Here is a 25,153-nt window from a genome sequence, read left to right as displayed (position 1 = left end):
CCTGTGGAAAATGGAGAAACGGAGACTCCAAGCTTCCTCGAGAAAGCACCGTGATTCCTCGCTGACGAACGTAGGCAATAAGATCTCTATATGAGATACTGTGCTCGGCTTTTTCCAGTGACACAATGGGCTTCCACCGCTGCGAGCGCCACCCTCGCGTTATGAAGAAAAAAGTATGGAGAGAGGGTTGAACTTGACAGGAAGATATTGAAATGCTTTCCACCTTCAAATCAAACGAACGATTCGAACCAGAGCATTGAGTAAGTATAATTCTTATCATTTTTTTCATTCCATTCTAGTCCGCTCTTCGCCATATTCGCGCCGAAGATTGGCTCATCCAGGCGATAACCAACGTCTATAGTGGTGCCAAGGGCAATAACAGAGTTAAAAGGAATACAAACAGAATAAACCCTTTGCACAAAAATCGGCTTGTTCTTTTTTTATATATAACGCCAACTTTAAACGAAGGAAAGAGAAGTTTGATGTACAGCCGACGATTTTATCGTTGCAAAAGAACACTGTGTAATGTCATCTATAAGTGGTCAACTTCTTATAGGAGGTCACGTAAAAGCTACAGTCACTTGAAAGCCACATCATAAGAGTCCGATCGACACTACCTTCCGACCAATTAAAAGGATCTGAGATTATAGAGGGGGTTTGAGAGTAGAAGGTGACCGTAGCTGGCGCAAGACATGGCTAACTGCAAACCAATGGGCGAGGCCATTGCGTTGCAGAGGACGAAGTAAGGCTGCTACTGCCGCTGCTGCTAATGATGATAAGTTGGTTGCATTGGGAACTGTTATTTTAAATCTGGTGAAAACACCTTCCAGAACTGCTAGTAGCGCTGTTTAACGCGAGATACAAAGAGGATTGCTTGCAGTCGTGGATATAGCATTGTTTATTCGTTATTACTGCTCGTCTCCTTTGATAGAGCGCTAATGACGTCACTGTTTCCGCATCGTGCATCCTGCAGTACATCAATGGTGGAAAAGAGGCCTTCGTCTTAGACCTCACTGTATATTATGGCTCTGTTTCCGCACCATAGAGCGCGACGAGTTGTCATGGCGCCTTACAGTGGCGCCATGTGTTATGTCAGTGCATAATGTTCAATCAATGTGGCGCGGTGTTACGCCGTTGCCGCAGAACCGGGGAAGCTTGCCCTTAACAGCTCTCGCTGTAAAAAGAAAAAGAAGAAAAAATACGCACTGCGTACAGAATAAGGAAAACTCGCATACCTTTTAGCGGCGTTATAGCTTTGGCACAGCTCAGCAGCACGCAACTCTATGTTCACACAAAACTAAAACATGATGCAGAGGTCAGTAAGCCTGTCATTCGTGCTCTGTAATGGCGCACGTTTATTAGTCCTGGCAGCGTCACTACACAGAAAAAAGAAAAAAATTTTATGGCAGGTAAAGCGCAACTGCATTAGTACAATAAAAAAATACAACTTTCTAAATTACAAAAACTGCTACTGTGAACCATTGCGTTAACTGTTGAATTCATTCTATGAATACACTTCGAGATCTTGGTAGGCAATTCCTCCGAAAATAAACGGAATAATAAGATGCCGGCATTCACAGAGCACGTGTCTAAGCAGTCTTCAAAACGATCCACAGATTGATGCGGCATCTGGCCGTGGTGGAGGTCACCACAGGCGTCCATACTTATATCGCTACGTATAGCGCAGGGTGGAAAAGCCAGAGGCCGCTTCATCTTCCAGCTCACTCCCCGTCCACAAAGGTGTTCGTCTGGCGTCTATAGTCGTAGGAGGCATAGATGCGCCCTGATCGACGCGCTATGGCCATGACGTCATTTGGCCACGAGTCCTGCACCTCGGTGACGTGACCGAGGAACTTCAGCGTGTCCAGGATCTCCTGCGCGTTGAATTAGCATGCGCTGTGTTCAGAACTTCATTTATAACAAGTTCACTCTATGTATCGACAAATATCCTCGTTTGAATGACTGTCAATGGAGGTGGGAGCTTCCGTGAGTATAAGGTAGACCAAAATCTACAAGACAGGCGTCACCGCTCCGAGACGTTCTTATTTATTATAAACTTCGCTGACGTAAAGGACCTTGAAGTCGGACTCCAGGGTCTAAACGTTCCTGCGGGCTATATATACTTGCCTGATGATCACGGATTCGCCGATGTATTCGACGCCATCATCAACGCCATGAGCTTGAATCAAGCGGCAAGGAAAACTGCCGAAAATTTTACTCGACTTTCTCAGCAGTAAAACAATATTTTTCTAACAGGTCCGAATCGGCAACGAAAGTTTAATGCTGTTGCAATTTACTTAACATATAAATTCTGTAAAATTGTCTTCAATGTCGATCCTTCTAAGAAATTTTTACATTGTGGTGGGACTTACGTGGCTGACCACGCTCTCAGCGTACATCGTGTCTGGTACCAACTGGTGGTGCAGGCGACCCCAATCGATGGCCTGTTTCACTGTCTGACCCATCCACAGCACACGCATGACCACCTGCGCATAGGATAGAAAGATTATAGAACTGGCAGATTATAGGTTATAGAAAGATTATAGAACCCGGCTATTATGTGAGGGCGAGCCGCAACCTCGCGTGTCCAGGCATCACGCTACATGGTTGCGTACTGCTTCTCTGATAGCGGCATCTCTATCGTTAATTACAGTGACAGATGCATGCCAGTTAGGCCAACGTTACTAGTACTAGTAATGTTGAGTTAGGCAGGTAAAACGCGTACCACCTGGAACGCTGTACGAAGAAAGGTTGCATGACGATTTTGGTACGAAAGAAGTCAATGTAGAGGAGGTTCATTAGTGAGGCCTTGACAGAAAATGGCGCTCCAGAGGTGACACGAAGAGGGGTTAAGGGTAACGCCACAGGATTATCTGTTGTACACCCCGTTGTCTCATTCGTCGCTTCGTTGGCTCGATAAAGGGTGGCTTCACAGTTGCTATAGCAACTGTGATGAGAGCGAGGCACAACGGGACACCCAGTATTTACAATATCTGGTTACGACATATTACGCCCTCATCTATTCTATGCCTAAAGGCCACAATTAATATTTGACTCATGCCATCAAGGAATTTCGTGTGACTTTCGGTATCATTACTTCCTGCGATATGTTTTGCGTTGAACAATGCATATAAAGTTTTCACCTGAATAGCTCTATATGAACCTGTACCACACACCCACTTAATTATGGTGCATGCACCAAGTCAGCATGCCTGGGTTAAGAAAAACATGACCGATCCTTGGATATAACGGATGGTTACGTCAATGTAAATAGTCACAACCCAATTACGCCTGCAGCGCATGAAGAGCCTTCCACACGAGCCTTCAATATTAACTCTGTACTGCGTGCCAACTGCGGCTCCCTCAACCAGCAGATTTCCTGACCGCATCCCCCAGACTTCCTGTAGCGCACTGTTATGCTTGCCATCTTGGAACCCAGGACAAATACCTTCCAAACGGGGATCTAGTATTAACTCTGTCCAGGGCGTAAGCCTCGACCCCCTCTTTCCTGCAGACGTCCAAAGGCATCCGCCCACTTGAGTCTCTGCCGCCGTCTGCTATGCTTGTCGTTCGTTAGAACCTGGACAAGGACCTTCCACACGGTCCAATATTAACCCTGTCCATCTCACGTCCCCGTAAAATGTTCCGCCGCCTGACTTTCTGCCGCCTTCTACACCTGCCTTCTGTTGGAATCCAGTCCGTTATCACAAACGCCCATAGCTTATCTTGCCTTCGTTATAAATGCCCTGCCCATGTTCATTTACTACACTTGATTTCCGATGGAATATAATAAGCTCGCGTTTTTGTTTTTGTTTTCCTTGATGCACTCTTCTCTATTTCTATCTATCCTAACGTTACGCTTGGCAGTTTTCTTAGCCGTGTTTTCCCAAGTTTAGTTCGACCCTTTCGTTATCTTCCACGTCCCTGTCACTAAACGATTACTGGTAAAATATTAACTGTTACATATTTTCCCCTAGAGTAATATTCGTAACGTGTTATACGTCCCTAAGTCATGTTATCGTTGTATGTTGCCTTAAATTCAGGTGGGTGGCGCCTTGCACTCGCGTATTTCAAAATCGAGTCTATCTGGCGTCACCTGAGCGATGCCGGAGATGATGCGTCCTCCACCACTCGCGGACAGTGCCATGACGACTCCGTCGCCTTCCCTCACGATCAAGGCCGGTGAGAGCGATGAGAGCGGTCTGCGACCAGGCAAAAGCTGCAGGACACACACTTAGTTTGCTTATTTACATAATATTTGTTCACTTACAGATTCATTTGCTTGTTTATGCGCCCCTTCTGCCCGCTGTCTGTTCTGTTCTACTGCAGACGAAAAATATGCTGCATAATTTCGCGCCTACTCACTTACACGGAAAACATTGGCACTCCAAAATAATTATGAGAATTAGAAAAGCTGAAGGGCTTTAATCCTGCTTGTAGCATATTTATTAAAACTTGAGGCTGAAAGACAGTTTGCCCGCGCTTGTACTTTGCGGAGGTGGTGGTGGTGGTGGTAAAAACATTTATTCTATATTTACAAGGAGGTATGTTTGGCCGCAGCCTTAAGGGCCTCGGCCTTACAAATACTAGGTGGAGTCCCTAGTCAGGGACCCCATTGGCGGTTGCCGCTACCCGCGCACGCCGCGTGGTCTCCAAACCCGATTAAAATGAAAATGTTACTCCGTAGCCCTCCAGAAAGGCTACTCTTTCTCTCTTTCCACTTTCACTCCCATCTTAACTCTTCCCTTCCCTTATGGTGTAGTTCAGGTGTCCACAGAAAAAGTGTGACAGATACTGCGCCTTTACTTTTCAGTGAACCATTTATTATTATTTTATGAAGAAGGAAAATGAGCAGTAACTGCCTCACCTCTCGGCTTGGCGGACATATCGAGCACTGATTAAACTGATTTATTTATAGGAAGGGAAAGGCGCGGTAACTGTCTCACTTGTTTTCTGTGGACACCTCAGGGAAGGGAGGAAGGTGGGAGTGAAAATGGCAAGAGAGAAATAGGAGCCGTAGTGGAGGGCTACGGAGTAATTTCGACCACCTGGGGATCTTTAACGTGCGCTGACATCGCACAGCACACGGACGCCTCTTCGTTTCGCCTCCATCGAAACGCAGCCGCCGAGGTCGGGTTCGAACCCGGGTACTGCGGCACAGTAGTCGGGCGTCTTACCACTGCACCACCCCGGCGGGGCTATCGAGCACTCCGTGAATGTTAAGGAAAGAAGGATTAAAGAAAGGGACACCGCGAAGGGAGAGGGGAGGGGGGGGGGGGGGCGGAGGAGCGATTTCTCCACATAAATTTCGGCCTGGTGTGGTTCTGACCGATCTTAAGCCAAAGTTTAAAACAGTAGTACGAGGGTGTCCAAAAACTAGTGCCTCACATTTTTTTTTTCTTCCTGAGTACTGTTTATTCAAACTATCTGGAGTTCACAACTAATATAGCCGTACATCTGCGGGACCCACCTATTTTCAATGTGATACCAGCCAATTTGTGTATGGCATTGCGCCATTGGTGAACAAATCTTTTGCAATATGACTGCCTTTTTGCATCAACTCTATCGCTTTCGCGCTAAATCTCCTGTTGACTGACACCCTTCAACAGGAGATTTAGGCGAAAGCAATAGAGTTGATGCAAAAAGGCAGTCATATTGCAATGGCAGTTCCTGGCCCTACGGGGCTGGGATGGTAGGTCAACGCCGCTTGAGGCGGGGGCTATACCAGCCACCGAATTTTTATCTGTTGTAGGCCGTCATTGCACCCGCCACTGCTTCGGTGGTGGACGACAGCTGTTGTTGAGGCGTGTGTCTTTCTCTCCCTCTTCTTTTTCCTCTCTTTTCTATTTTCTCTTCTGTCCTCCGCACAAGTGAGGCAGTTACCGCGCCTTTCCCTTCCTATAAATCAATCAGTTTAGCAGCGGAGGTGGCCCCGCCGGGGTGGTGCAGTGGTAAGACGCCCGACTACTGTGCCGGAGTACCCGGGTTCGCACCCGATCTCGGCGGCTGCGTTTCGATGGAGGCGAAACAAAGAGGCGTCCATGTGCTGTGTGATGTCAGCGCACGTTAAAGATCCCCAGGTGGTCGAAATTACCCCGTATCCCTCCACTACGGCTCCTCTTTCTCTCTTTCCATTTTCACTCCCACCTTCCACCCTTCCCTTACGGCGCGTTTGCGGTGTCCACAGAAAACAAGTGAGACAGTTACCGCGCCTTTCCCTTCCTATAAATAAATAAATAAATAAATCAGGCAGCGGAGGTGGGTCAGCTACAGAGCCAGTAGCAGGCCCGTGCATTTTCTTTTCCTTCTTCCTACAGCCACAACAACAACAGATCTCCTGTTAGGGAGGGAGGGAGGGGGGGGGGAAGCGGCGTCGATGTGACTTGGGGGCTCTGACTGGTCGAGAGGTGTCATGAATCATGATGCACTCGTGACGTCACTCGTATAGCAACGCGCGCTCAAAAGAATAAAAGGCTGGTAAAGTGGTGGAAACGAACTATAGGCCCTTCATCCGAGAGAAGTCTGGAGAGGAGCGTGCGTGCTCTCCTCTCGAGACCGGCCTCGGTTAAGGCAACAAGTGTATCGATGCCTGCCATAATGAGTGCCAGGTGATCCCCACGTGGCGCATCCTTTAACGCCATTTCGTCATACTCTTAAGAAAACCTTTAGTGTCTCCCAGTTTTATTCTCCTTCTGGTGTATACGTATAGGGTGTTCGCAGCCGTAGCCCTCCACTACGGCTCCTCTTTCTCTCTTTCCACTTTCACTCCCATCTTCCTCCCTTCCCTTACGGCGCGGTTGCGGTGTCCGCAGAAATAAAGTGAGACAGTTACCGTGCCTTTCCCTTCCTATAAATAAATCAGTCTCACGGCGCGAATGAAAGCCTCGTCGTTCTCGGAGTTGAATGTGCGAAGTGCAAACGTTAAAATCTGAGGTTTCTAATAAATCAGGCCTGTCAGGTGGATAAGACAGTGCACTGCAGACAAATTTGGCAGTCGCTTCTTTTGTTTTCAGGCTGTGTGAGGGCTGTCATTGTCGTCCGTGTTGGCACCGCGGAGAAAAACGAGGTGGAAAGTGAATGCCTTCGTTGACCAGGGCCTCAAAGCCATACGTGTTGATCACGATCGCAGTGAAAATAAATATAGCAGATATGCGGCAGTAATATGTAGGAGTTTATTTAACATTTAGTTAGACCTGTGCGAGAACAGCAAATGAGGGGCATTATATTTTTGGACATCTTTCGTAGTTAGGCAACTAATGATAAAAAGTCGGTCATGTGACGTGGTGGCGCAAATGATCTATTTTGTCTGAATGCCGCAAGAGGAGTGACATTTGAAAAATTCTCGATGCTTTAAAGGAATAGAAACATCACATCTTCGTTGTGTGTTCTTTATTTCGAGTGACGCGCAGCCCATAAAGAAACAAAAACAGCCACATGGATCGCAAACGGTAAATATTTTTGTAATTGATTCTTTTTCTCTTTCATGCTGCTTCAGTTTCGACAGCCGAACGGTGGTTGTGAAGTAACAGACGATTCGAAGTTGCATGAGGCATTCAATAACTACAGTATAATCGCTCACTCCTAATCCGCACCAACTTCTGCTGCGCAAATCTGCCCGATAATTGGAATCACACAAACACACACAAAAAAAAAATAGCAAGCAGCATATATATATATATATATATATATATATATATATATATATATATATATAGAGAGAGAGAGAGAGAGAGAGAGAGAGAGAGAGAGAGAGAGAGAGAGCTAATCCAACCTAAATCAACGTGGACGCTTTCTTGCCCACTCCGCCCCTTCGCCAATTTATTGCATCACAGCGTTGAGGACAGCTGCGGTTTTGTGTGCAAAACGCATAAGTGCGCTGTTCGGGAAGAAAATAGAGGTCGTCATGTTGGACAGGCTGAATGCTAATAACGTGTCGACGTCTCGTAAGTTCGAGCTGGACTGCAAAAGAGTCCGTGAATGGAATCTAAAGTACAAATCCATTCCCGCTGGACCAGGGAAAGCTGCATCGTCGGATCACCGGAACTGTGACCCCAAAGAGCGTGACGAGCTGAGGGACGGAACGAATGTGCTGACCTCGTTTTTTGGGTCGAATTCTGAGGAGTGCTTCGATAGTCTTGACAGCAAATAAAAAGATGAAAACCACAACAATGCCATATTCGGAAATCAGTCTTTACAAAACACCGCAGACTAGACAGCAAACTTTTAGTGGCCGCAATTTCCTTTAGTCGCCATCTTGAATATTGGTGTAGAACCGCGTAAGCCCCCATATCTTCATAATTTGTCTGAGTAGAAGGGGCAACTTTCTCGATATATTACATCGGTGAATAGCACTGCGCGCGATTCGTGTTTGGTGTTGTCTTAAGCACCATTCCAAAGAAAGGAACATTCACGTAAGAATTCGGCGTCCTTACTACTTTATCCAATCGGAGTGCGCAATTTTGAAACACGGAGCCAGTGAGGAGTTCTGCAAAAGGATATGATCGGAGAGACTTGACTCTGCATACCTGGTTTCGCAGCCCCTTAGACAAGTTGTACTGGTCGTACTCGTGCGGCAGGTCAAAGTCGCGTATGACGCTGTTGAAGAGCCCGCCCGTCTTAGGAGAAAACACCATCGAGCCGAACCTGTGAGCGCGCACGCCAGCGTATAGCAGGAATTCAGACAAAAGAAACTATTCCGTCGTACAACTGTGGTAAAACACCCGATTCAGAATCAACGCGTTACTAGTGGTTCTACTTTAGTGACTGGGTTTCTGAGATGGTAGGGCCTCTTAGATATTTTGCCGCTAGCTGGCGGTGACGCCATGCAACTGTTTCTCCATGCCCTATACTGTTCGGAACAGCTTTTCTTTTTCTTTTTTTGAGGTCCACAAGATGACTGTGACCACCTGCTGAGTTCCAAATTTGGACCACGTCAACGTGGTGGCTTGGGCAAATAGATCTCTCATCTCATTTCCTGTTAACTAAACACATAAATCTATGATCGCTTTGGACAAGCAGCGCTCTTAATCGTGAAAAAAATTGAGGACGCTTAAGCTGGCCTTTAGCGTTAACGCGATAGCGTTATCGGGCCCCGTTCACATCGCCTTCTCATGCTCTTCAGCCTCACAGACATACTTCTCAAGACACACCTCTCCTTTCTTTCTTTTTTCTTTTTGTATTTAGTGCGGAGTGAAATTTCACTCCTGCCTTCATTTTAATCACCAGTTAGATAACCTCTGTTTTACTATTTCTTTCAGTTTAATGTCTGTAGTCTGTTTGCTCTCCGCTGTCCTTAACCGCAATGCTTTGAAGACGATGGATGGATGTACAAGGCTTTGAATCGGACTACGGCTCGCGTCATCTGTTGTGGCAGCACCGTAAGATCGAAGGAATTTTCCAGCGAGCGCCGCATCGCAGGTAAGCAAAGCGGAAATGTTCTTTGCTACTCGCCTAACTATTACTTCCCCAATTCGTTTCTTTATAATGACGCTCCTAAACATTCGTTGGCAGTCATAAGACAATGCATACATTACGTCCACCTTTATTCGGAGAATCAATGCGGTTCTGTGGCGGAGTGGTTGCGTGCTCGCATCGCACTGCAAAGGAACCGTGTTCGACTCCGCAAAACTTATATTGCTTCTTTACTTTCTTCTTATTTCCGCGTTACAACCACAACGCTGACATTAGCTTTTCTATGATACGGGGCCCTTAAAGCTATCGCTTTAAAAAGCACATGTGCCTGAGGAGAGGGGAGGGGGAGCTTACCAAGGAGGTTATATAGAAGTTCTATATAACCTACTTGGAGTTTACTCACTTCGAATTTCGGATAATATATATTCTTTTATGCATTAGCAAAAGCCTACATTGCTTTAAGATTCAATAAAATCATCCTTATTATAGCGGGAACCTATTGCTCTTTCGCGACAGTCATTCGGCTCATATACGGATGGTATAGCGTTTAACGTCCCAAAGTGACATGTGCTCTACGGCGCCGTACAGCGGAGGGCTCCAGATAAATTTCGGAGTTCTCAACGATGTTATCCTTCTCCTACAATCAAACTCTTTATACGGAAGTGATGGGAAATATGGGAGAGGCCTTTGCCCTGCAGTGGGTATAGTCAGGCTGATGATGATTATGATGATAATGATGATGGCAGATGGAAATATCCGTGTGATATGCGAAGATAACTTGAAGCTAAGTGGGGTTTCTCTGACGACGTAATTTCGCTATAAAGGGTTTCCGCTCTGCGCGCCTCACATAGAGTTGAGTGATGAGACGAGCACGATGGCGTCTCCGTTGGGTGCCAGGAAGCCAAAATGGGCGGTGCCCGCGCCCAGAGATCCGCTGAAAGGGGACCCATAATAAGAGGCATCAGATGAAGGTCCCAGGTTGCTTGCGATAATGCGCGCAATATTGGTTGCAGTTGCAGAAGATGAAGCCTCGGCGACCACCTGCAAATGAATGCGGAAGAACGAAATGCGAGCATAATGTTAAACAATAGTAGTTTTCGGCGGGATTTAGTTTTAAAAATGATGGCCGATTTAGCGTGGTTAGGACAAATCGGAAATAAGCGCGCTAGCACTTCGATGTTTATTTCGGCTTCAGCTTTGGATAGAACATACTAGCATACACTCGTAATATACCATATGATATGACAACCCAGCCGTTTGTGCCCGTAACAAAAGCCTTTAATGGTTCACCTAGATGGCATCGAACCCTCCCACCATCCATCCATCCATCCATCCATCCATCCATCCATCCATCCATCCATCCATCCATCCATCCATCCATCCATCCGTCCATCCGTCCATCCGTCCATCCGTCCGTCCGTCCATCCGTCCGTCCGTCCGCCCGCCCGCCCGTCCGCCCGCCCGCCCGTCCGTCCGTCCGTCCGTCCGTCCGTCCGTCCGTCCGTCCGTCCGTCCGAGACCGTATACTCCGTTCAACCGATGTGGAGGCAACAGGCAAACACCGCGGCGAGTGCTTTCGCTCGTTATAACCACGTTTAGGCAGAGTAAAACCCCGCCATTTTTTTCATCTTAGAAAATAATTAAGAGGATATATCCATATTCACAGTAAAAACGTTGTTAACCATGTATACGTCATGTTGAAACCCTATCAGAGCCCGTGGAAAAAAGCTTAACAGCAATGCATGGTTTCTGGTCTCTTCGTGCTACCTTACGCACCCTGTCCATGTCGGTGTAGTGCGGGTCACCAAGAACGCTGCGTCGTCCGAAGGCGAACTTCAGCGCCTCGACAAGCCGGTGCGCCGTCATGCTGTCGTCGGGTAACAGACTGTCGGGATCCCCGACGAACTGACTCAACACACCTGTACAAGGAATGGCGTGTCGCAGATTGTTTCGGAATCCTCCATTTTATCGTCGGTTAAGGAGAGGAGAGGAGAGGAGAGGAGAGGAGGAGCTTACCCACCTCGAATTTCGGATAATATATATTCTTTAATGCATTAGTAAAAGCCTAAATTGCTTAATCAGCCCACGCAAAATATCTGTAAGACACGTCTTTCAGGATTGCTGGCCAATTTTATAGTTTAATGATATGACTAACCTCGCCGGTAACATCAAGGCAGTGAAAGAAAGACTGACTGCTCTTGCTGGACGCTGAAATAGCGAACGATCATGAGAAAAAAAATTCGTGTTTCCTTTTTTCTGAATTCAAAGAGGTTTAATTATATTGTCTTATCGCGAGAATATGAGTTTAGTATAAATTTCCGGCCACCGGCCTTTACCAGAAAATCTTGAATGCTACACTTTGTAGGGAGGGAGTAACATTCTCCCGTGGTGTCACATCTTGTGGACACTTCCCCCCTCTCCCCCCCTCCCCCTTCTGTTCTGTCAAAACACTGATCACACCGTGCCCAATCCTAATCCACAAATCCTCTCCTCGAAAACTTTCTAATTTGTACTGCATTGAAAGTCAGACTCCAATCAAACCCGTGTTATGCGAGCCATTTCAAATTGGCTAAGAAGTAGCCCCTCATATAGTTAATTTGGTCCCCGTTCAATGTAAACGAAACTAAATATTTTGTTTGATCGGTATAGTTTACACGGCAAATAATGTCTTTTTAATAGTTTCCAACTGCCCCCAGCCCACCTCCTCCGCACTCTATTAGCAACCGGCTCTCCCCCTTTTCCTTTGCAAAAAATTCTATGAGCCCATTGCTACCGCAGTATTTGCCGAAGTTTGCCCATGTACTGGCGCGAAAAATTCAGATCTTTATTATTTTTGCACAGCCGCCGGCATGCGGTCACTGATTCCGGGGCAGGAATGGATTCTGTATTCTTTGTTCTTGCTCATTGTCGCGAGAAGCAGCCTTATTGTCGCGCAAGGTGCGCTGTGATGTACCACGGAGATTCCGACCTCTCGCCATACGCCATTCTTCAGGAATTACGCCGTATAACTTGAGCTGGCACCAATTCAGCTAGTACTCACTGAGCGCGAGGCCTAAGTAGGTGCCTCCCGCCGGAGGTCTGGGGGCCAGTAGCGTGTACCCTCCGGTCAGCGGAAAGTGAATGGGCTCGGTCACGTTCACCTGATACCTACTCAGGTCCTCCGAGGTGATGTAGCCACCTGCGGTAAGGACAGTGGAGGGTGGGGTAGAAAAGACGACAGCCAAACAGTTTGCATGGTTTTCTTCCTCTTCTTCTTCCTGCTGTCTTTTCATTTCCCTTACTCCCTCCCTCACATCCGTCGGTCCATCCATTCAGCCAGCAACCCACCCTTCAATCAATCCTTCCTCCTTTTATTCCTCCCTCATCTTTCACTCATCAGCTGTTATGTGAACCATAAATTGTAAACTATTGAAATTGTCCCTCCTCCATTTGACTTCTTACCCATAGAACACTTCCTTAGCAGATGACGCTAAGGACACCTTATGTGAATGCTCCTTCACACTGGTGCGTACAGGTGCGAGCAAAATGTTATGGAGTACTCTTCTGGTACTTGAATTTTTCTCATGCACTCCTTATAGAGAAGACGTGATGGTTTAATTAATTTTAGAATATTGCTGGCATACCATGCCCACGCAGGAGATGTCAGACAATGAAAGGTATAGAGCTAAAAAAACAATAAAGAATGTCACACAATGCTGGATTTATATTACAAGTAAAAGACAGCTCACAGTACAACATATCACATTTCAACTGGGAGACTACAAAAACGGGGAGTTAATTTAACGGCCGGGACTGTACATGTTCATTTTCGTGTCTGTCAATTCAGTAATGCATTTGGATTTTGAAATAGTTTGGGGAAATCAAATCTTAAGGAAGTATAATAAGAATTGATCAGATAATTGTCCTTCTGATTCAGCTTATTGAAGGGCATAAGTTAACCATTCACCCGCACTGACTGCCGTTACAAAATTAGAGGCACACTTAAGCGCCGTCCCGAAGGTATGACGCCATAGCGGGCTGTGGTCCTCCTTGGTGTGTATGCACTGAAAAATCGAATTAAGATGCATAGTCGATATTGCAAAAGCCACCGTCCGGACAGTGAGCGCTGAAGCCACGTTGCAACGTCCAGTATATAACTCATGCTCCGCATAGCAACGTTATTTTGTGTCATATGCCCCTTCGAGCAAAGGTAAGAAACGTCAGCATGCACATACATGGCTACTCACTTAATCATTGCTTTCGTAAATAGAATTCGATATTTAGACATACACACTAGCATGCATACAAGTTTGTGTTATCCTTTCGCGTTAAAGGCCACATGACATGCATACACGTGGTGGTGGTGGTGGTGGTGGTGGTGGTGGTAGTGGTTATTTATTGCATATACAAAAGAAAAGAAAAGATGTTTGCCAGCCCCGGTATCTGCTATCTGATATCTGAAGCACCTGAACTGGGGCGACGGAAATAAAGGGATAGCGAGGAAAAGGTAGAGGAAATCAAAGAGGTGAACGATAGGGAGAAAGAAAAGGGTAGGTGAAAATAAAAGAAATATATACACTATGGTACAGTATACAGTAGTTTGCTTACATACACGTCCCCGCTTGTACCGAATTTATACAAGCTTTGCAAATCCTGGCTTAGTCGTTAGCGTGCCTGACTAGCGACTAAATTAAGGGTCGTGGGTTAAAACCACATCATCTTGTAGACCTAAGTCCTTTGAGATGTGCGATGACATTATTTCACATTAGAAGTACATTCTTCAATTGCACTGAAAAACCTGCCCCGCCGCGGTGGTGCCGTGGTAAGACGCCCGACTACAGTGCCGGAGTACCCGGGTTCGGTCCCGACCGCGGCGGCGAAACGAAGATGCATCCGTGTGCTGTGCGATGTCAGCGCACGTTAAAGATCCCCAGGTGGTCGAAATTACTCCGCAGCCCTCCACTACGGCTCCTCTTTCTCTCTTTCCACTTTCACTCCCACTTCTCTCCCTTCCCTTACGGCACGGTTCAGATGTCCGAAGAAACAAGTGTGACAGATACTACGTCTTTCCCTTCCTGTGAACGGCGAGGAGGAGTAACAGCTTTAACGTAACGCACTATTAAGCGTCAAGAATGTTCTGGGCCAGGGTCACCAAGGCCAATAGTCTTTCAGCTGGTCAGAGGCTAACCAAGCCCGCCACGTTGGGGGAGGAGGGTATGGAAAGTGAGGCAATTGAATTGCAACAGGGCAGGAAAACATGCAGTGTTCTAAGTTTGCATAAGGTTTAGTACAATTCGGGCATGCGGGAGGTCTGATGCGATATAGAAATGATCGGGCACGAGTAAGGAGTGTATTTAGATGTATTTAGGAGTGTATTTAGAGAGAGAGTGAGGAGGAGGAAGAACATTTATTTCCGCCGAATATGGTGCAGCAGCCACCTACGAGTCCGCACGCAGGCGTCCGGGGAGGCAGTCTGTCACACCGCGGCCAGAGGACACCCGGCCTCGTCTAGGAGAAGAGGTCTTCAGCCTCGGCCGCCAGGCGGACGGCGAATCGCTGTGTTTTTTCGTCGGAGCTTCTTAGCGTGGTCTCCCATTCATCGCTAGTTTTAATCGCGTTGCGCCCTGGGGCACGAGCGCATCTCCATATTATATGATCTAATGTTGCCACGTGGCCGCAAAATTTACAAATTTCGGTTTCTGCACCGTCCCTCTTCCGCCCTCTGGCACCCGTCCAACTCCTCCACAGGGGCGAAAAGAAATTTCGAGCTTGGAGTCTTCTCCAGTCGTACGATTCCTTTTTACTCAGGGATCTAACCGGTGGCGGATATATCCTCCGGTCTTTCTTCAAGTTGTCGGTTACATCCCTAAAGGTACCTATACATTCTTTGGTTTTAGATGTTGTGGAGGCGTCCGCAGCACCCCGAGGTAGCGAGGAGCGGGCGAGCATGTGGGCAGCCTCGTTGCCGGCGAGACCGGCGTGTGCTGGGGTTCAGATTATGGTCACGCTTTCGGCGAGAGACGACTCGTTCAGAAGTTTTGCAGCACGATTGCTGACTCTACCCTTGCTAAAATTTCTAACCGCCGCTTTGCTATCGCTGATGACGTGTTTCACGCCTGGTCGTGCAATGGCAATGGCTATTGCAATCTCCTCCGCCTCTACCGGCGGTAGATCTCGAACTTTTAATGCGCGGCGATCAGTCGTATCTGGTTCAAGCACACGCACGAGCATCGGAGCGAGCATTGTGTGGCTGCCGACGTCATCTTCCTTGAGCGTCACGCGCTGAAGATTGCGGAGCCAAATGCCTGCCCTACACAATTATTTTCATTCCGGACATCCATGCATGACGCAGGTCTGCTATTGCTGTGTTCCCTTGCCATCCTTGCCCCTTTGTGTAAAGTACCCTTAAACTTACCATTTTTCACCGGCTCGCCCAACAACGCACTATCTCAAACTACATATCTCTACTCAATGTCGACGCCGCCTTATCAGCTGAACAAGGGCATAAAAGCTATAGCTTTAAAACTAAGGTACGCGTTAGTCTCGGCTTGGTACCTTTGGCTCGCAGGTCCTCGACAAGTGCCCTGGCCAGCGTACCCTCGTAGATGGATGCGTTCTTCTCTGCAAGATCTCGCAGTGTTCTGGCCAGAGCCCCCTGCACAAGCACTTCGCCTGCCTTCAGAGGCTGCCCGTCTTGCCAGAATATATCCCTGCATGTATCGGTAAGGCCATGGCATCGCTACAGTTAGCACTGCTATGCCCGCCCTTTGGTGGCGCCAATAAATACATTGTGCTCCATTTGAAGAAGGCTTCGATATCACAGAGTCATCTTGGATGTTTAGTGGGACAACTGCGCCGTATTCTTTCATAAGGAAAATTATCGGTGCCGCTTTATTCCTCCTGAAGGTTGCATTCACAGCTCCGGGTGATTTTAGGTTCCACCCTCCTCCACACACACACACACACACACACACACACACACACACACACACACACACACACACACACACACACACACACACACACACACACACACACACACACACACACACACACACACACACACACACACACACACACACACACACACACACACACACACACACACACACACACACACACACACACACACACACACACACACACACACACACACACACACACGCACGCACACACACACACACACATATATATATATATATATATATATATATATAATATACAGTAAGCAGACAAATTGAAGGGGAAATGAGGGGCTCGTTGTGATACAATTAAAGGAGCCAACGGTCTACGAGTCCAAGGTAAACGTATGGAGATGTTGTTGTTTTGTAGTTGATCTTAACCAGAATTTGTCCTATGATGATTTTAGCGAGAAAGAGTATAAATGCAAAGAGGAAAGAATCGTCACAGGACTTATTCTGATCAAGATCAACTACAAAACAGCAGAAATAATAATAATAATATCCCCATATGTTTACCTTGTACTCGTAGACTGTTGGCTCCTTATGTATATATATATATATATATAGTGCCTTTCACCTTCCTCCAGCAAAATGAGGGCACCACAACCTGAATCCGTGGATTCGATCCCGCGACATGTGCTCAGTAGCCGAACATCGTAAGACTTCAGCTACGGCGGTATTCGAGAGCTGATATGATTGGACGGCTTTGATCGACGAGGCCCAACTGTGATCACGCACACATACCCCAGTGGACCCCTCCTCATCTCCGTTTCGGAGGCGATGATGTTGGCCAGCTCTTTGCCGATAGGAAAGCCTCTCTCCGCCAGATTGATGGCGTCGGTGAAGAGATCGGCCCAAGGAACGGATGTGCCGGTAATGTTGAGCAGCCTCTCCAGGGCCATCATCTGACCTGGCACACCAACGTAGACGGCTGCGCGCAGTGACAATATTCGCAGAAGTGAGCGAAGCATCACCGGATCATATCCTCATCATCATCAGAACGATCTCAACAACAGCCTCATTAAATTCGAACCAAGATAAAGACATCTCCGCCTGATCTCAAATTATCCCTATCTGGAACAAGCTGCGGCAATCGCATACCTCCGCAGGAATTTGGATCTCATTTCACAGCGGTGGCTTCTGTCGTCCTCTGCCGATGCTTTTTTTTTTTTATCTCTACATCCGCCTGCTTGTCTTAACTCATAACCGATTACCAGTTATCCGCATCGCGCGCCCCTCATAAGATTATTTCTTATTCGTGATTTCAACGAGGATGTCGTAGTTTCGTTTTTTTTTTCAGCAGACAGATAATAAATTATCAGTGCGATCGCCATTTTGAAGCTCTTGCGGAGGTCGTTGGTTCGAACCCGTCGGCGGCATGCGGTCTTTCTTAAGGCGAAAGCCTTTATTTCCTCATCGCTGTCGCCAGCAAAAGTGTCACGCTTTTGCGACGGCTTTGATTGGTCGAGACGGGATGACGTCATGGAGGCCTCGACCAATCACAGAGCACCACCGCAGCATGCGCGAATGCATGCCTTATATGGCCATATAGCAATCAATGATCAATTACAAATTAACGACTAATTAAACACGAATTACTAATTACCAAATAATTTATTACTAGTTACTCTTTAATGTTCAATAGTAATCGCTAACTAGGAACCGATGCGTAATTAAATAATTAATATTTCTGACGCACACTTTGTAGATTCACTGAATAAATGCACTCGCAGAATCTGAAAGAGTATATAGTCGCTTGCTTTATTCGTAGCAGCATTCATCGCTACATGCGCAACAGTCGCGCAACAGTAGAACAACACTCAGGCTTTTGCCTTTCATCACTTTAGTCGCCAAAGTGTCCTTGAATACTTTTAATCATTCACACCCTCCCCTCCCCCTAGATAAACACGGTTGCACTGCGTATTCATTTTACATTTGTCAGCAAGATTAATATAGCAAATGGAAAGCGTCCTATGCCTTCCTCCATTTCATCGTTTGTTGGCTGTCTTCATATGTGTCGCAATGAGCCCTTCACCCAGGCAGCACAAACATGGCCCAATATTGCGTGCAGTGTGTTGGCAATCCACCACTAGCCCAATGTAGGCCCGGACGAATTGTCAATACAATCACAGCATTGGGCCTGGGCAACTGCCTGTCCTTCTCTGCTTATCGCTTCCGGCAGACTTGGTGTCATGGGAGCGTAAGATTTCTCACGCAGCTGGCGCGGCCGTTCAAATTACGCGCATGAGAGGAGTTTACTAAGCCCGCCGCTGTGGTTGAAGATGGCGCTGGTCACCGCTATCAATTAAAACCCCTCTATCTTGGAAAGTAGCGAAATTGTAAGATCTTTGCCGCCGTTTCCCTCTTCCGGCGCTTTCCTCCTCGCTCATCTACGCTCCCCTCTCCAAAGAGAGAGTGAGGGCGGTTTTTCTGGTTTGTCGTTGGCTGCCGGGCCCCCTCACGTGGCCAACACGTCACCATACGTCATCAGCGCACGCAAAATCTTTTTTTTTTGCTTGTTTTTTATTGTCTCACTGCCGCCATTAAACTCCCTCGTCGTGCCGTTCCTGTGGCTTGCGCGCGTGCAGTTTCGTGCGCGCGATGCCGTGCTGCTGCGCGTTTAAGTGTTCAAGTAGAATAGAAACAGTGCGTAGAACAGAACGAATGCCGCACTTCGCTGATTACCAACAGGGCACCGGCAAGGTTAATTGAGTTGAAGAACTTTTCACAGTCTCATATGTCACTGACGAGCCCATCACCAGCCGTCATCGAAACTGTAAAAATTGCTGAGAACTTTTTCCGCAGTAACAGAGAGGCTCTCCTCAAAAATTCAATCAGCACTGCACAACTGCGGGCCCGGATAAAAGATAGCATTTCATTGGTATCTTGCTTCCCAGCCTGCCACGATGTTGTAAAAGAGATTGTGAGTGTTTTCGCGAAAGTACGGATCCAGATCCTTGTCCGAGATGAACCCTCCAAAATATCTCCAGTGACTAGCAGTAAATGCGGTAGCAAAAGCGTAGGCATGCGGGTCGCTGCAGCTCAGATTCGGTGACAGTATGCATTCGTAATTTCATGTTTTATTAATTTGAAACATTTGTGAAAGTTGTGGTCTGAAAATCTGTATACAATTATTATTTTGCTTGTCGCCTGAATGAATCTGTAAATACTTCAAAATTTCTGGTAACTGCTTGCATCTGTTGAAATATTCTCATGCATATCTGAAGCTTATTATCATCGAAATTAAAATTGGACTGCAGCGTGTGTGAAAAATATTTGTACGAAAATTATTTGCTAGCGCTTCGTTTTCATCTTTTCATTTCGTTAAGGGTTCTCAGCATCTTTCAATTGTCTAGCAGTGTTTTTCTGTGCATTTATTTTTATTTGGAAATGTGTGCTTTGAATTAATGTGCCTGCGTCAGTCTTACGACCCTTTTCAAAGCGACCAGTGCTGTGTCAGTAAAATCAAAGATGCTACTTGGTTCCAATGTGCAACAGTGTTTATCGCTACATTTTTTCTGTATTTGGAACTGTGTATTTTGTACGCGCCACATCTTACGACCTTTAAAGCAAACCAGTATTGTGCCAATTAAATAAGATGCTATTTTGCCTGAGTCACTTTGCTGATCAATTGATTTTGCGAAGAAATAAAAGCCACTTTTTGCACCTACACTGCCTCTGATTAGCAGCCGTAGGAACATTGCTTCATCGTTTTCTTACAGATGCGATTTGAAAATGAAAGCATATAACAATCGACGCTTTTGCTTATAGGTTAGCCAGAAGCGATCGATGTCAGAATTCGCTAGTTTGCCGCTCACGCGCAAAGATGCAGAAGATTTCTGAAGGGGGCATTGGCCTTCATTCAGGGTCATCTATCTGTCACCCAACACAGATGACACCATAATTGCCTGCTCAGTTTATTTTCCGTTCTTGATGCTTCAGAGTACCCGAGCGCGATGCTGAGTGCAAACATTTCTTGCCGTTCTGAGCGTGTCTTCTTCTTCCTTCTTTGTTGTTGCGAGCAATATGTGTCGCTAAAACCAAACATAACATTTTCAAATCGATTATATATTTACCTCTGTAAAGAAGATTTAAAAGAACGCTTTAAAAGGCAACACAACAAGCCCCCGCCATTCACTACCATTGACCCTTCCGCGACGCCCCTCGAGCACAGGCAGGTTCAGCGTGCCGTGCGCAGCGCTCCCTCCGGCGGGAGAGTGAAATCAGAGGAGAATTGAGGAGGAAAGCAGCCGAAGGGAGGAGAGTGTCGCTACTTTCCAGATAGAGGGGTTGTACTATCAATGTTAGGTCACATGCAGCCTAATTACCCTCGAAAGAAGAAAATTGTACAACCGTTGTCGTAGTTCGGTGGGAAAAGCCCCGAACTCAACGTACCGAGATTGTGGGTACCAAGTCGTGCTTTCGATAAACTTTGTACGCCGTGAATTGTGCTCACACTCGAGGCCCTACACAGACAGCTTGAAAACTCGACCCACAACAAGTGTCATACTCTTATTTGACCAGGCGGGCATGCGCTTGCCCCATATAAATGCGTTATCATCGTCATCGGAGCTCCACTGCATCACGGCAGCTACGGACGTGAGCGTACCCAATATCACAATTACATCTGCTGCAGAACAAACTACGCCCGTAATTATTTCAAATTTAGATCTATACTGTCGCGGCTAAACATTTCCTTGCATCACTGTACCAAATCTCTGGCGTCTATATACGCGCACATTTCGTCCACTGAGTTACTGTTAGCTGTCAAGAGACGCAGCAGAAATGGTTAGCAAAATATGGTGAGGGTTTATTCTTACCTAGTGTCACGAGCGGAAGCTTCGCATGTTGCCACCTCTTTTATTCCTCTTACCACAACACGTATACGAACACCTTTCTCCTCACACCGTGTCCTTGACAAGGTCAAGGTCAAATATCACAATGAGACTGATCATTGCATGACTATACGATTATGCTTGGTCATGTCAGTATACCTAAATCGCCACCAAAACTACACCTAGCTTGACCTTGAGAGGCCTTGAAGGTCATTCGCCGACACCCGGCGTTTTAGAGCTTCAGCTCTAAAACGGTCATCAGGTGCGAATCGGAGTGCGGCCGCGACTGTCACTGATTTATTTATAGGAAGGGAAAGGCGAGGTAACTGTCTCACTTGTTTTCTGTGGACACCGCAACCGCGCCGTTAGGGAAGGGAGGAAGGTGGGAGTGAAAGTGGAAAGAGAGAAAGAGGAGCCGTAGTGGAGGGCTACGGAGTAATTTCGACCACCTGGGGATCTTTAACGTGCGCTGAAATTACTCCGTAGCCCTCCACACGGCTTGAATGGCCGCCCCTATAGAAAAGGGAGTGAGAGAGAAAAAGGATTGAAAAAGGCCGTATACCAACACCGCAATTTTCGGAGGGAATCTTGTTCCTATACAGCGTCTTCCGACTAAGCTCTGTGCGTCTCACCCCCTGATATGCGGGTTCACTATACTGACAAGTACAAAGAAGATCAGCAAGGTGTAAAAAGATGACAACAACAACCCCAGAGACGATGGCTCCATAAACTATCAAACAAAGTGACGTCACTGCCTCTCGCATCTCTCTTCCTTCCTCCAAGTCGTCACCGTTGCCTCTGAATACATAGGCGGGACTCACCTTCGGGTGGTTCGGAGTTTTTGTCGAAGAGCTTCCAGTCAGCGACAGATGGTGCCGTTTCCCGACCGTCGATGACAACCGCATTCCCGGTCTCCCTGCGTCGCAAGTATTTATCGGTGCAAATTATTTGCCCTCGATCCTCTCTCGCCAGACCAACAGGTCGCACACCATCATCAGTCCATGCAGCTATGTCCAACTGCAGGGGTTTTGTTGCTCGCATAGCGGACTGCATGTGCTGCACTGCTCAAAATTTTAGAGGCAGCCCTACTTGGGACACCTTCGAAGCTTTAAATCTTTGTATAGTGGGAAGAGAACAGTAATATTTGTCGTGTTGTCCGAAAATTTTGACCGAGATTTTTCAATGTGATCAAATTGCATCATTATTGTTCGTATATACGTATGTTCTTAAATGTTTCGTAGGCTGCAATTTTAGAGCGTTATGTGAGTAGATGGTGCAGTTATAAGTACTTGCAAACACACTCCTAACAAAAAACAGTAACGAACTCCAGCGTAAGTACTCCCCGCAACAACAACAAAACGAGGAGAAACAAAATACACCTCGCAAAATACTTTGCGTGTCGAGAATTGAGAGGCAAAACTGACTTTCGCACAGGTGGCAACTAAACTGAGATAAAAGAAATTTAATGTTTAACAGTGTTCAGCGTACTGTATCAATCCACTGGTTTGCGAGACCTGCAGCTGTGGTGGATTCCGCGGACCAATTACTAACAATCTACAGGTTTTTCACTACAGGTTTTTCACGTGAAAACATTACATGTCCCGTTAGGAGGAAAGCCGGTGACAGTGTTCATTCTTGCGAGTTGCTCACAAAAACTCCAGCGATGGCAAGAAAAATTGACTGACGTCAGCAAACGGCCATGTGATGCACACAGCAACCAGAGCATCCACGACGCGTCTCTATAGATACACCTGCGGCCGATGCCAGCGACACTTCAAGCACCTCTATACATGTTGTTAGTCCATATATATTCGCCACTGACTGGCTTTTTATGTGGCGCCAGTCTTCCTAAAATTCGTATCAAAACTGTATATTGTACGATTTCTCGTTGCATACAGCATATACGTGCTCGTAAAGTTGGATGATTCGACATGGATTTAAATCAAGGCTATATGAACCTCCAATTTCATGCTTTAAGGCCGAGGTTTCGGCGAATACGGCTCTTATAGGCGTTGCGTGAAGCATGGCAGTCTACGTGGAATATGCAAACACATAATACACTAAATGTGATATTAGCAGAAATATCTTTAATACAAGTCGATAACTTCACTAGAAAACATTTCAACCGCCGGTACTCTAATGCGAATACAAGTAAGCACTCTTGAGTTTCTCAGCCATTTTTTTTTTCCTTTAACGCGCACTTAAATCGCAGCTACGATGGCGTTCTCGCGTTTCCGCCTGGTGGTGGTAGAAACATTTACTGCCAATATTACAGAGGGTGGGGGCGTTGCCCCCTACATGGCATTTGAAAGCCCCCTCCATGTACGGAGGGCCCTCTTAAAAAGCAAAGGAAAGCCTTTGAAGGAAACCTATCCGAGCGAAAGCGCATGTAATGATCTTGCGCTGGTCCTGGTGACTAGTTTCTCCCAGTAATCTAGGGCCCCCTCTGGTGAAGGAGGATGAGGAAATGAGGAGCAGGTGAGTAGTGTGTGAGCTCCATCGAAACGCGGTTATCGCGGCTGAACGCGTAAAGGAAGAAAAGACACTGACGCCTCGTAGTAGATGGCGAAGAGTCCTCCTCCGATTCCGCACCGGTTGGGCAGGGCGACGCACATGCACAGAGTCGCCGCCACTGCCACGTCACCCACGGTACCGTTCCGGCGAAGGATGTTCCTGCAAAGAGCATGGAATGTCGCCATCACCAGTACCACGAAAAAAATAAGGCAGGACAGCCTCTCGCGTAATTCCCTTCCTGTGCTAATCGCGGTAATCAGTGTATTTTGACTCATATTTTCTTCACAGGTAATGTTTTGCCGCCCACTTCTCGTGTTGTTAAGATGAATTCACTTCGTTCGAAATATCTCCTAAACCGTAGCCTTTTTGCGTTAAGCGCAATTTTGTCTTGCCCGTGAACAGTTTGCTGCGTCGCTTCGCAAGCATGAAGGTATTCGCCTATCTCAGTAGCAGTGTAACAAACTCGCTTCACTCGAAATATCGCTTATTATGAAAGCGCTTTTTCCAGTGTGAGCACGAGCTGTTCTGCGGCCTCCTGGGACGGTGTGTGTAGTTGGGCACTTTAAATGCACGATGGTATCCGAGTTTAGAAGTATCGTAATAACAAATTCGCTTTATTCGCAATATCACTTATTTCAAGGCAATTTCTCCGGTTTTCCTTTTTGTTTCGAAGGGTATGGTATAGTATATGGTATGCTATGTTGTGGTATGCTGTTGTGTATTATGATGCGATACGGTGTAAAATGGCATAGTATGTATGGTAATGTATGGTATGGTGCGGTATGGTACGGTATGTTACGGTATGGTATGGTATGGTATGGTATGGTATGGTATGGTATGGTATGGTATGGTATGGGTATTGTATGGTATGGTATGGTATGGTATGGTATGGTATGGTATGGTATGGTATGGTATGGTATGGTATGGTATGGTATGGTATGGTATGGTATGGCATGGCATGGCATGGCATGGCATGGCATGGCATGGTATGGCATGGCATGGCATGGCATGGCATGGCATGGCATGGCATGGTATGGTATGGTATGGTATGGTATGGTATGGTATGGTATGGTATGGTATGGTATGGCATGGCATGGTACATGTGGGTGTTAACGGCCCCTACGCTGCATGGCACGTGAGAGTGACGGACGCCGTATATACCGGAGGGCTCCTGACGAATTTCCATCAACAGGGCCACTTTGATGTGCACCTTTCTTTTTGAGCATCTAATTAGCGCTCCAGGTATTGACACGTAGAGACAGACCTAGTGGTGTTGGCACACTCCTGGTGTCCCACAATTCCCCAGCTTGAGAAAACGCCCATCTTGGTGGGCGACACGGGCGGCTGCTGGACGGGGTTTCTCTTGAACAAGCGCGCCATGTTCAGCAGGAGCAACGACAGCGCTACTGCCGCGAACAGCATGCCAGCCACGGTGCGCTGAAGCCGGTTCGC

The 25,153-nt window shown here is 46.8% G+C and overlaps 2 protein-coding genes across 2 annotated transcripts; both read right to left on the bottom strand.

Moving 5' to 3' along the window:
- Positions 1-1,721: 1,721 nt before the first annotated feature.
- On the bottom strand, positions 1,722-11,277 carry LOC146190054 (scoloptoxin SSD20-like). The gene is made up of 6 exons (XM_084605406.1): positions 11,188-11,277; positions 10,259-10,452; positions 8,526-8,643; positions 4,097-4,219; positions 2,373-2,486; positions 1,722-1,874 (listed from the first exon to the last, which is right to left on the bottom strand). Exons 1-6 carry the CDS (start codon positions 11,275-11,277, stop codon positions 1,722-1,724), a joined length of 792 nt encoding a protein of 263 aa, XP_084461532.1.
- A 1,163-nt stretch (positions 11,278-12,440) lies between these two features.
- On the bottom strand, positions 12,441-23,802 carry LOC146190053 (glutathione hydrolase 1 proenzyme-like). Its single transcript, XM_084605405.1, has 5 exons — positions 23,738-23,802; positions 22,009-22,103; positions 17,097-17,283; positions 15,946-16,100; positions 12,441-12,589 (listed from the first exon to the last, which is right to left on the bottom strand). Exons 1-5 carry the CDS (start codon positions 23,800-23,802, stop codon positions 12,441-12,443), a joined length of 651 nt encoding a protein of 216 aa, XP_084461531.1.
- Between the last annotated feature and the right edge of the window lie 1,351 nt (positions 23,803-25,153).

Source organism: Amblyomma maculatum, chromosome 5, assembly GCF_055883805.1.
Source record: "Amblyomma maculatum isolate TAMU_Amacu chromosome 5, ASM5588380v1, whole genome shotgun sequence".
NCBI classification, from domain to species: Eukaryota; Metazoa; Arthropoda; class Arachnida; order Ixodida; family Ixodidae; genus Amblyomma; species Amblyomma maculatum.
The sequence above is the reverse complement of the archived record's forward strand: the minus strand, read 5'-3'. Positions and strand labels throughout refer to the sequence as shown.

Bases quoted from the DNA above. Each gene is read 5' to 3' on its own strand.
- LOC146190054 (XM_084605406.1), bottom strand. From the start codon at position 11,277: ATGACGGCGCACCGGCTTGTCGAGGCGCTGAAGTTCGCCTTCGGACGA. The intron at 8,644-10,258 runs GTGAGGCGCGCA...GCGCGCTCACAG, and splicing joins GTCTCATCACTCAACTCTAT to GTTCGGCTCGATGGTGTTTT. The intron at 1,875-2,372 runs GTAAGTCCCACC...TTCAACGCGCAG, and splicing joins CTGAGAGCGTGGTCAGCCAC to GAGATCCTGGACACGCTGAA.
- LOC146190053 (XM_084605405.1), bottom strand. From the start codon at position 23,802: ATGTGCGTCGCCCTGCCCAACCGGTGCGGAATCGGAGGAGGACTCTTC. The intron at 17,284-22,008 runs GTGAGTCCCGCC...CACTGCGCGCAG, and splicing joins AAACTCCGAACCACCCGAAG to CCGTCTACGTTGGTGTGCCA. The intron at 12,590-15,945 runs GTACCAAGCCGA...TCCTTACCGCAG, and splicing joins CGAGGACCTGCGAGCCAAAG to GTGGCTACATCACCTCGGAG.